This window comes from Vanessa cardui, chromosome 23 (genome assembly GCF_905220365.1).
Source record: "Vanessa cardui chromosome 23, ilVanCard2.1, whole genome shotgun sequence".
NCBI classification, from domain to species: Eukaryota; Metazoa; Arthropoda; class Insecta; order Lepidoptera; family Nymphalidae; genus Vanessa; species Vanessa cardui.
Genome location: NC_061145.1, coordinates 3643153 through 3656457, shown reverse-complemented (window position 1 = coordinate 3656457; position 13305 = coordinate 3643153). Strand labels below are relative to the sequence as shown.

Here is a 13305-nt window from a genome sequence, read left to right as displayed (position 1 = left end):
ACTTTACCCCTTCCTCAATTGTATATTATTAAAGTAAAAAGTTATAAATCATATTTAACAAATTAGAGTCGAGATGGCCCCGTGGTTAGAACGTGTGCATCTTAACCGATATTTGCGGGTTCAAACCCAATAATTTGTCTTTATAATTTAGCTCGTGCTCAGCAGCGAAGGAAAACATCGTGTGATAAATTTTATAGAAATTCTGCCACATGTGTATTTCACCAACCCGCATTGGAACAGCGTGGTGGAATATGTTCTAAACCATCTCCTCAAAGGAAGAGGAGGCCTTTAGCCCAGCAGTGGGAATTTACAAACTGTTGTTGTTGTTTAACAAATATTCAAAAAAAGAAAATTTATTGAAGTCAGCTGTAAAGGAAATTGAAATTACCTCAACTTAGATCAAGTTTATTTAAAACAAATACATGTTGTTAAAAGGGTCATAAAATTCTTCCGATGTTATTGCAACATTTTCGATATCGAACCACTGATTTCTCTCAATTTTACGATCTCGAAGTCAAACTTTAAGAATGTTTTGTAAACAAAGTCGAAATCAATTGTATCGGCAAACTTGACATTACACCAGAACTGATATGAAGAACGTTTACATCAGTTTGAGCAACCTATTTTTCTTCATACTCCATTTCCTTAATTATAATGCTGTGAGTATTTATTTTCTATATTAATAACGGTAAGACATTGAAGTAACCGTCTATTAATGTCACACGAGCCTAAGGCCCAACGTAAATGCTTATTCTACCATGATACTCTACAAATGTGACAAGTTTCCCTGATTGACCTTTCAAACCGTTTATTCTTTGGTTGTAGAATAAGTATTCATACTACCTAATAGCAGTAAGATACTAAGATAATATTAATAATATTTAATCTTTACCTTGGAAAGGACGTAATACCTTGATCTTGCGTGTGAGTTCTTTATAGTTGAATTATTCATCAAATGATGAGAGAGGGAATAGATAATGTATCTGTGATTGATCCCATACAGTTGACAATTCTATCTTAAAAAAGCTCGCCATGGGTGAAGTCTTCCAAAAGGATATCATCAACAATATCATTACAATTATTTGACACCAATCATATTATATATTCGTAACCAAATCTACCGTAATTGTATAGCAAACATATTATATTAAGTCAATTTTATTTACTTCCAGGTAGAAGCTAGAAGAGGTGACGTGATACCATTAGGGTCTTTTATTGAAAGCTCAGAAATGAGACATCTCAAGGTATTACAATATGAACAAATTAATAGTAAAACCACTTTTTGGTAACCATGTCAAAGAAAAGATCTTAAAGCAATTTATTCTTCTTATTATTTAAATCCATGAAGATAATAAATGAAGAGTCGAGATAGCCCAGTGGTAAGAACGCATGCATCTTAACCGATGATTGCGGGTTCAAACCCAGGCAAGCACCGCTGATTCATGTGCTTAATTTGTCTTTATAATTCATCTCGTGCTCAGCGGTGAAGGAAAACATCGCGAGGAAATCAGCATGTGACAAATTTCATCGAAATTCTGCCACATGTGTATTCCACCAACTCGCATTCGAACAGCGTGGTGGAATATGTTCCACACCTTCTCCTTAAAGGGAGATAAGGCCTTTAGCCCAGCAATGGGAATTTACAGGCTGTTGTTGTTGTTGTATTATTTAAATACATTTAAAACGAAAAAGAAACAGGTACACATGGACCATGTGATGGTAATTGGACATCATTGCCCATTGAGATTAGCACTGAATAAGATCAATTCCATACAACGCCAATTCATCACCAAATTTGGGAGCAGAAATCTCAAGTATCTTGTGTGCCTATGGTAGATTCACACGACTCAGACTTGACACAGACTTCTATTACTTCTATTGAATTATGTCTGTGCAACTTAGCAGCGCAGACAAAAGTCGGATCTATTCATGAAAGTCGAAAGCCTGTATTTATGTCTGCGTATTATTTGAAGTGAATAATTATAAAGAGAATACATTTGTCGATAGACTTTTCTACTCAGACTTGTATGTGTGTTAATATGGCTGTACCAAGTAAGTGTCGTGTGGACCTACCTTAACGCTGGCTCGATCTCTCTTCAACTGGAAAGCAAGAATATTTAGTACTGCTACTCAGTGGTAGTTATGTAGTGAGGTAAATAATCTACACAAGCTTGAACAAAACACTACCACCAAGTTAATCGTTGTAAAATAAATACAAAAGTAAAGTAAAGTAACAGCCCGTAATATTTCCACTGCTGGGATAAGGCCACCTCTTCCATTCCGCACCATCCAGGAGAGGGCTCGGAACATATTCCACCAAGCTGTTCGAATGCGGGTTGGTGGAATGCACATGTGGCAGAATTTCGATGAAATTAGACACATGTAGTTTTCCTCGCGATGTTTTCCTTCACCGCCGAACACGAGATGAATTATAAACACAAATTAAGCATATATATAGTGGTGCTTGCCTAGATTTGAACCCGAAATCATCGGTTAAGATGCACGCGTTCTAACCACTGGGCCATCTCGGCTCTTACATAATATATAATAATATTAATAGTAAATAGAAACCAGTCTTCAATTAATAATAATAAACTTTTCATAGGGTTCTCATATCGATCGAAACAATTATGACTACGACAAAGCAGAATTTCCTCAATTTCGAAAGCGAAAAACAAAAAAGAAAAAACACAAAGTAATTAAGAACTCGCACTCGCAGAAGAATTCGCTACAACATTCAGAAGATGATGAGAAGCAAAGATTCAAACACAAAGGGAAGAAGCGAGGCAGCAAGAGATTTATCAAGACAACTTTAAAAAATGTTGACAAAGATTCGAATCTATCCGATTCAGATAATAATGATAAGAATAAAAATCCTGTAGATATTATAGTTCATATCAAAATGAAGGAATAAGTGCTCATTTACACAGAAGGTTCTTGCTATCACGACCGTAACGGACCCATCGCTACTGAAATTGTTGTTTACTGGATCCGGAAAACCATCATACGAGTGAATTCGCTTCTACACACACATACGCTGAAAAAACATATTCAATAAAGTGGCCTGTCTTCTATTTTGTCGGAACGATATTTTTTACCGGATCTGAAATAATGTCATGCATTGAAATAAAAATTTGAACTATAAAACGAACCTGCAAAACTAATGTGAATGTAGCCTAAGATACATTTAATAAATAATAAATAATTTTATTATTCAAAACATTTGTCTTCTAATTATAAGTTTGAAGTAGTTCTTAATAAATTTTCAGTATCGTTACGGCAAGTTGAAATGTTTTAATTCAGTTCAATTGTTTGTAAATATTCACAGCGTTTTAATTATCATTCATTTATCTCAAGTATATTTGGTATCTCCAACTTTTTATTTAATACTTTAAACTCGCTGAGTTTTTAGGCGAGAATCTTAACGGATGATTCTGAGTTTAAACCTGAATTTAAATGTAAAACTACAGACTTCAAAAGGGGAACGAGATCTAGCATATTAACAGGCTAACATTAACATCCATAATAACATTAACTATTTATATATCATAACTAGGGTAAGCAAAGTAAAAAAAAGTTACTAAAAACAGTTTTTATTTTTTACTTTATTGTTAGCTATTTAGGAACTTTAGTTGTTAACAACAATCGAAATGAGAGTGAGACAAATATACCAGATACGCATTATACATCTATTAAATAATTAATAAAATGAGCGAACTTTGACCAATTTTTTAACACTCGATAAAATACGTTTATGTTAACCATTTAACCAGAACACCATGGAATACGCCATGATTGTATTAAACGCAGATGGGACCTGTTGAGTTTTCTGAGTTCGTCGTTGTTCATCATTCGTCATGTTCATCGTGAAATTCATTTTCATGGAAACCGCATGTAAGAGACCTTTTATATGTCTTAAATATGTCTTTAAGAGGCCTTTTATTTAAACTGTAGGACATGTAAATACTATATTTTTTTATTATTGTATAATATTTGCATCTGAACTATTTCTAATCGTGCTGTGTGCTCTCTAATCTGCAAGTGCCACATCTTGTTTGCTTCACATTTTAGCTTTAAAATAAATTTATCTTGCGAAGGTAGCTGATCCCCCGTGAAATAAAGATTATTAAAAATTAAGTTGTGAAATAATTCAATATTTTTAAAAACTAATTTTTCATAGTTCTTCTCTGTAACCGTGCTCTAGTCTTCAAATACTGTTGCAGATTCGCCTTTAACTTACTCATTAATTTGTTAAAACCTCTCGTCTTATTTTGCTTCTTTAAATTCGGATAATTGTGTTCTATAACTTTGAGAATATGCATCAAAGAATTCTCAGTCATCGCCTCAACGTGGCGTACTCTCTGGAAACAATTTTTTTATCATAAATACGTAAGTTATTACAGTTAATGGATTTTTTGGTAAGAAATCTAATATTTCCTAAAATTTTGAATGTTATAAAAATGCAGCAATGCTACATTTTAAGTTGTCTTGACAATCTCTAGCAGCCAATTTTATCTTTATGTAATGGTAATGATCTTCGGACTCGGATCTTTCACCTTCGGACATCTCGCCAAAATTCTAAGTTTCACCCGCACCACCTTGATGTCCGAAAATCCACAACAGCGCGATTTCTCAGACATTTTCTGCCTCGCACAACCACTTTGTGGAACCAGGTTTCGCCGGCGGTTTTTCCGAACCGATACGACATGGGAACCTTCAAGAAAAGAGCGTACTCCTTTTTGAAAGGCCGGCAACGCACCTGCAAGTCCCCTGGTGTTGCAGGTGTCCATGGGCGGTGGTAGTCACTTTCCATCAGGTGAGCCTCCTGCTCGTTTGCCACCTATGCCATAAAAAAAAAATCTCTTTTCAGACATGTTTAATTGTGATCGGATTATGAGAGTTGAACTATTAAGAGTTTGAGGAAATTAAATAGAATCATAGACTTGGTGGTACAAGTCGATTACATTATTAACGCTAAACAATAATATTTCACTATGGTTTCAGTAAAAGTATGAGGTTCCAGTTTGAATAATGACTCAGCCAGTGTAACTAAAGGCACAAGACATATAACATCTTAGTTCCCAAATTTTGATAAAGAATGGTTAATAAGCCTTACTTTTGCAATATCAGTGGGCGATGTTGACCATTTACTATCACCATCTATAGCTAGATGGATAATAGAGCTAATGGTGGCACTTGGCATTCAACAACCCTGTTTTATATTAAATAAATCTTTTGACTTTGACTTAGATGCTCAATGGCTTATTAACGAGTGACTAAAAAAAATGACAATATTTGATGCTTTCTACACGTTATAGTGATACCAATTCTGTCATTGACTGGAGATTGTTACTAGAAAATGTAAGTAAGACGTAAATTATGTTTCCGTTTTAGAGAAAAACCCAAAATATCAAATAAATACTCCCATGGGCTTACATAACTAGATGCGGATTGAAAAAAACTTGATCGCGTAGAATTCCCAACAGTTACAAAGACAAAAAATTCCATTTATTTTAATGGAAGGGTATTTTTCTAATACGGAAGAAAATTTATTTTGAGTGCACTGCAGGATTTTTACTTTGTCTCATAAATTTTCCCTTGTTCAAATCTTTAAACACGGAAGCGATTGCAAACACACTTTACAGAGGAAGACCTTGGTCAATATATTGGAATTTCTAATATAAAAACACTTCTTGTGATAATACTTACTCTTACTCTGTTTATTCTTTTAAATCTATTATGCCTTCATTTCCGAACATGTCATATTTCTGTAACATAAGATGATTTATATATATATACATACATTTATTTTATATTATTGAAATTGATTAAAATCTTCCAAAAATCTTCCGAAAATTGTGGTCTCGAACACAGGAAAATATCTCTGATTTTTTAGGTGGTTGTCTTATTTTTATCATTCATCTCGTGCTGCGAGTATAGCATATGTTGTATGAAAATCTGCCAAATGTATTTCCTGAACATCTTCAGGTTACTATAATTTATTTGGAAATAAAAAACGTGCATTATAAGATAGTTCCTACACCTGTCAATGAACATTGGTATAATTCGAATGGCTAGTAAATAAATTTCAAATATTTAAGTAAGTGCCACCCTTTACTCACAGATATAATTATATTATCAAATTATGACACCCTGGCTAGAACACACTACTAAATTAGTGTTTGCTGGCAAAGAGGTCTACAAAAAGTCCCACACCTACTTATTAAAACAGTCGACTCAATTTTCCAATTCAATCAGTTACTCGATGGCCTTATGTTCCAATATGGCACAAAGACTCAGTGTTGAAGATCGTTTTACCATTGGCATACCTTTATTTATATTAATGCAAATGATGTAAATGAAGACGAATCAACCCTACCACTGTTACAACGAATCAGTCGACGATGACCCTTCAGCAACTTGTATACCGTATGATACCGTCGTTACTTCTGTTCCATAACACAAGTGCTTTAGCTACTTACATTGGGATCAGAGTAATTCATGTGACGTTGTTGTCCATTACAGTCCTTTATTCTAATTACCCCCTCGAAGGGTAAAAAAGCTCATGTCTTCCATTGGGATTCAAGCTTGCTTCTTACAAAATTTAATCAAAATTGATTGAATAGTTTTGCTATGAAAGCATAGTGGACAGACGGACATATTAATTAATGTCAATTAAATTTCAATTTACTTACTATTTCTTTATTAACGCCGTATACACATAAAACCTTTGTGAAAAGTACTAGCAGTATACAGTCCCAGTAATACAAACTTTTTGATACCATAATTAATTTAAAAAAAAGAACAAAACGTTAAATCTTTTTTTTTTTTTAAGTGCTTTTAAATGAAATTGCCAATAATATTGTAACAAATGACTTCCAACTGTTTCAAATGAGGCATTGAAGCCCGCGACCGTTAGTCGTTCGCATTGATTTACGATTTAAAAAAAAAAACATCTCTTTGGTTATACAGTCCTTTGTGACAATAATGGTTTGTTTAAAAAGGAGTTATTATAGCAGTGAACCTTTTTAAAGACATTAAAAACATTCATACTTTAGAATATTTAAGGTGTTTTTTAAACTATATGCAGTTTTAATTACGTTAAAAGAATTAGTATAGTTATTCAGTTAAAACCATTAACAAAAAATGTTTTTTTTTATATAAAATACTAGTTGTCGCCAGTGGTTTCGCTCGCGTTTCTGGTGTTGACTGCTATGTGTCAGGCAAAAGGGGAGGTTCATTTGTTTGGTCGTGATAGAGTGACACAGACAGATTTCACATTTATAATATTAGTATAGATTAAAAAGGAAATATTTCAAAATCAAATCAAATCAAAATAAGTTTTATTCAAGTAGGCTTTTACAAGCACTTTTGAATTGTTATTTTATAATTAATTGAAGCTACCACCGGTTCGGAAAGTAGATTCTACCGAGAAGAACCGGCAAGAAACTCAGTAGTTACTCTTTTTCAACATTTAAAAAATACTAAGTCATGTTAGTTGATACAATTTTTTAAATTAATATATCCTGCTTGGAAGTCAACATGTATTAACTCCACGCTTTTTTATCATCCATAAAATCTTGTATCGAATAATATGCTTTTTTTAACCAACTTCAAAAAAAGGAGGAGGTTCTCAATTCGTCGGGGCCTTTTTTTATGTATGTTACCGAATAACTCGAACAATTATTTTTTTGCTTGAAAGGGCATGTTTTACAGGTGGTCCCAATTGTCAGGAGATCAGTATCTGATGATGGGATCCTCAAATTTTATAGGCACACCTATAGTAATTTCGGTTTTATTCAAAGTGCCTTGGTCGTATGCTTACGAAAAGTGACATTTGATGAAGTGGACCTGATGATGAAGACCACAACTGGTAATCAGAACCTATTAATAAGTAACTATTTTACGGGTTTAGTTCTATTTCTTTTAGATAGTCGTCAAGCAATTGATTTTAGTAAACATGCCTATAATGAAGTCTAGCTGATGGTGGACTACCAGGAAAACTCCTCAATGATTAACGGCATTGCATCGGGAATGAGCAGTTAACATTAGACTATTGTAACTTAGGTAACTTGAGTTGCAGTCCACATCGTATTGAAACGGCGTTGATATGTTTATAGTCGAAAGCCAAATAATGGGATTCTTTATGAACAACTATTATATATAAGAATAAGAATGTTTAATTTGTTTTTTATTATGAATTAAATATAACGAAAAATATATTATTGTCAGGAGAACAGGATATGATGATGGGATATTGAAGAAGTCGAATGAACTCCCCAAATATTAATATAGGCACATCTGTGCGATTTATGTTTTTACGGTTCCGTAGTCAAGACAGAACCCTTATTGTTTTATCCTGTTTGTCTGTCTGTTCGCAGTTTTGCTCCGAGGTACTTAATACTAAAAAGCTGTATTTGACATCAGTATACATATGAATTACGCTGAGAAAGTCATACAATAAAATCTTTAAAAAACATTTTTTGGGATGTTTTTACCAATGAATTTTTTACAATCGATTTGAATTCACGTAATGGCAAAGGTAAAAATCTCTGCGGAATTTTATTATAGAAACAGATACCTTGCCCCAAGAAGGATTTATCTACTATGCGGAAACGTGGCGCTATAAGCTTATCCTTACTCTTAGTGTATATGCTGTGACGCAACAGTGAATATTCCTACTTTGTTAAAAACATCCCGAAGAGAGTCTCTAGCTCCAAGATTATAAATAGATCGGATTGCCAAATTAATATGCCATATGAAAATCTCATCCATGTTAAATCTCCACTCCAGTAAAATTAATATAATAATTAAAATAAAAACGAAAATAATAAAGAAACAAAATCGTTTATATTAAAATATTTATTTTGTCACAAAACATTGTATAATTATATAATTTTCAAAATAATAACCAATGAACAAATTATTTCCCCGGATATATGCTACTGGCTTGGCCCACCACTGCAACAGCTGGGCCGGCCTTTATGATACCATTTCTGATGTTACGGCCCATTTTCTCCTGTAAATAATAACCATAATTTAAAGATAGAGATAGATAGATAGATAAAAACTTTATTGCACTCAATATCATATAAAGTAACTGTAAATATATGATTGAGATTAATATGATGAGATGGATAGAGCTTTGTTAATATATACTTATATTACAAATGTGAAAGTAATTCTGTCTGTATGTTTGCCTGTCGATCTATCACGAACAAACCATTGAACCGAATTTGATGAAATTTGGTGTGAAGCGAAATTGAACTCCAAGGAATATAGACTTTTTTCACACATAACAATCAACCATAAAACTTCACATTTCACGTTATAGATTGGCGGACGAGCATATGGGCCACCTGATGGAGTGGTCACTATCACCCATAGACAATGACGCTGTAAGAAATATTAACTATTCCTTACATCGTCGATGTGCCACTAACCTTGGGAGCTAAGATGTTATGTCTCTTGTGCCTGTAGTTACACTGACTCACTCACCCTTCAAACGGGAACACAAAAATACTGAGTACTGTTATTTGGCGGTAGAATAACTGATGAATGGGTGGTACATACCCAGGCGGGCTTGCACAAAGCCCTACCGCCAAGTGAATTTAAATGTAATCTATAAAACGTCTTAGTGAACAAATTTACTGTATCGGATTAAAATCTAATATGTGTATCAACCAATCAACTTATGAATAGCGTGGTGGGAGAGCTCGTGTGCCCGTTTATTACAAATAATATAAATATTGTATAGTACGACACAACTTAGATCTATCACCGGCAAAATTCGTAAAACCGATCACATCCGAATTAAGTACGCTGTCCCAAATTATCAATATTTATTTTTGTTATGTGAATTACACAAACGTAATAACTTATAATATCATATGATCTAATGTATTCGTCAATTTACATGCACTTGATTTCTCGGGTTGAATTGACGCGAGAATCTATAGCGACGAATAGCGTCGAACGGCGCGATAGGGAGCTGTTTCTATTGGTCGTGTAAATCGGCATTATCGGTTTTTTTGAATTTACCGATGCTACATGAAGTTATGTCTACATTATTTCATGAAACAATAATATTTAATTTACTGCTAGTTCAAAGCGGACTAATATTATTATGTAGTATACAACAAATTCGCTTTTCACCGTCTGTTTGGCTTTAAAATAATTTTTAATATTGTTTTCATCTTGAAAAAAAGTGATTCAAGAGTTAACACCGGGCCGGGTAGCTAGTATTACATAATAAAAAATAATACAAACAATTACATCTAAATGAGATATCAAGTAAATCTCTTTAATAAAAGTATTTATTAACTTACAATTTTCTTGAAACCCTTCCATCTCGGACTTGGTGATGCTGATACAAAGCACAACACCATCACAATTACAACGAAAACAAAGAAAAAAATCCTTGAAAAATTCATCTTCAAAAGACAGTAAAAATTTCCTTCAAAAATCTCTATGATAACTTGGTCAGAACTCATTCAAATGTGATAAAAGTAAACGCTGTGTCGTGTATACGCTGAAAAAGATTTAAAGGCTTAACATAACCGTGTTCATTTTCACCTCTATTGCTATGGAAATATGACCTATTTTTGATTATTTAGCTAAGAACTAAATAGGGACATCCCTGGTTACAATGAAATGAAACTCATCAATAGATTATTATTCATTAGAATTTATTTATAGTGCGATAATACGGTCTTGAGGGTTGTGCGCGAGACAGATAAGGACCCGGTATAATGTACGCCGTCTAATACACAGAAATAATGTCATTGTAGATCTCTTATAAATTAATCTTAAGTCTCAAGATTAAGTAACCGTTTTTACTGATTTTGGGTAAGATTTGTACAAAACCATCTATAGTGGAAATGAGTTACTTGTCAGTTATAGCTCTCAACATTTTTGTTAACAAAGGTAGGTGGTCTGTTAAATAGGACATCTAATGGCCTTCGCTGCCCGAAGCCATTAGTAAGAAAAATTGACCACACCTTACATCGTAAGATGTTATGTCAAATGTGCCTGTAGTTACATTGGCACACTCGTCATTCAATCCTGAACAAATCAATATTAAGTATAGATGCGTGGCAGTGGAATATATTTTAATTGGGCACGCCGCCGAGCACGAGATGAATTATAAAACACAAATTAAGCATATGAACAATCAATGGTGCACTCCTGGGTTTGAACCCGCATTTACATCAGTTATCTGCCAGTGAACGTTCCGTCAAAATCGGTCCAGCCGTTCAAGAGATTAGCCGAAACAAACAGACATACAAACATCTACCTACACCAGATTGCACAAAACCCAAGAAGCGAACTAACATTCATAATATATATTTATGTAACAAGCACAAGGGATCCAATATCAAAGATTCCAAAATTCGTGACGCTCTTGCAGTTTACGTATAGTTGTAGTATATATACAACAACAATGGCAATTGTATTTAATAATAAAAATCTAATGAAGTAATTATGATGGAATTTTAGATGTTAAATTTGCATATTCAAACAAATTGTGAGGGATTGCATGACAAGAGTGTTATTAAAGATAATAAAGATAAGGGTTAACAGTGTCAGATTTAATTTTAATTTTTATTTAATATGAGACAACATCACATACATTGCTCTGATCCCAATGTAAGGACGGTACCACAAACACCCAGGCCCAAGACAACATAGAAAACTAATGGTAATCTAAATCGACTCGGCCGGGAATCGAACCCGGGACCTCAGAGTGGCGTACCCATGAAAACCGGTGTACACACCAATCGACCATGGAGGTCGTCTATTTTCCAAGACTTGTCATTATCCATCATGTCTATAAACATCTCACTGGGCTTACACCTCCCTTTTGGGAGGTTCAAAACTGTGTAACTTTGGCTGCATTTTTTGCCATGCTCTTATTCTACTAATTTATAATGATCATGATAATCCAAGATTAAATTCCAATTGTTGTATTAGTAGAATAGGGATAGGGATAAACGACAAAGATCACGATTGTATTTCGATAGTGTGATAATTTAGAATTAATGTGATGATAATTACATTTAGCTCTATCTGTCACTTTCCATCAGGTGAGCCTAATGCTCGTTTGCCACCTATATAATAAAAAAATAGTAAATAATTGTTATTGTTCATAAGAGCGCGCAAACACGGGTGCTATTGGTAGTTACGGAGTATGTCAAGCTGTTGTTTCTGCTGATCTTTTTCCTATTTTGGACAATGTCACTTCACTTACGTGAGGATATAATAAGAACGATAATTGCTCTCAAAAATTTTACAGTTGTACAAAACTACAATACCTTATACTGATTAATTAATTTAATTAGCAAAGCATTTTTATGAATAACTGTATTATTTGTAAAGAAATGTTTCCTTTGATAAATTATATTATACGTCATAACTATTTTCAGTAACGATTCTTGTATAATCAAGATAAAAATGCTGTTTTCTCTATTAGTAAATTAACCTAAATTATATCACGCGGTTGTTTTACTGCATGTGTCATGTTTTACAGAGTACGAACCCAAAATAATCGATTTAGATTCAAGTGCTTTTTTACGCTGAAAAGACGGACTCAAGTTTCCTGTACCCAGGGTATGTGGGCTACTAAAAAAACCAAAGGTTTGGGGGGGGGGGGGTGCTTAGTTTCACTTAGTTATTTTTCACGCACGGTGACGGTCGACGGTTGGCCCACCTATGTATACTCCAGCCAAATTCGATGTGGAATGTTTAATTACAAAGCGTTGCTTGGCAACCACCGTCAGGCAGATGCTCAAAACATTTTTAGAAATATGTACAACAATTATTTTTGATGTAAATAAAAATTAAAATTGATGATTAATAATAAAATATTTAAGACAAAGGACTAAGCGCATTCTTGGTTATAATTATAATACTTATGATCATCTGGAATAATGTAGATCTCAAAAATACTACCTCCAATTTTAAAATGATATCACTCGCGAACTGTAAGCAAAGCTAACAACAAATCAAACATTATGGAGAAGCCTATAATGCAACAAAATTACGTAGTTACGTTTCGTTTAACTTTATTTGCGTTAAAAATATATTTTTTTAAATTAATTAAAATGTAACCGCAATAAAATTTCTTAAATTTTATGTGATATATATATTAGAAGAAATTCTAAATATATGTGGTTGAACAGTGATTATAGTGCTATATTTATGCTAACCAAAACAAATGTCTTTTTTTAATCAGTGTGTAATGAAACGTTGTGTGCAATGTTAACATTCTTAACCTGTTGTGGTTATACTACCATTATAATATGA

The 13305-nt window shown here is 33.5% G+C and overlaps 1 protein-coding gene and 1 long non-coding RNA gene across 2 annotated transcripts; one reads left to right on the top strand and one right to left on the bottom strand.

Moving 5' to 3' along the window:
* The first annotated feature begins 555 nt into the window (after positions 1-555).
* On the top strand, positions 556-3293 carry LOC124539901. The gene is made up of 3 exons (XM_047117263.1): positions 556-659; positions 1173-1244; positions 2606-3293. The coding sequence occupies exons 1-3, from the start codon at positions 591-593 to the stop codon at positions 2912-2914; spliced, it is 450 nt and encodes a 149-aa protein (XP_046973219.1). The 5' UTR covers positions 556-590; the 3' UTR covers positions 2915-3293.
* Positions 3294-8844: 5551 nt separating this feature from the next.
* On the bottom strand, positions 8845-10638 carry LOC124539806. The gene is made up of 2 exons (XR_006967099.1): positions 10329-10638; positions 8845-9019 (listed from the first exon to the last, which is right to left on the bottom strand). It is a non-coding gene; the product is annotated as an uncharacterized LOC124539806 (long non-coding RNA).
* Between the last annotated feature and the right edge of the window lie 2667 nt (positions 10639-13305).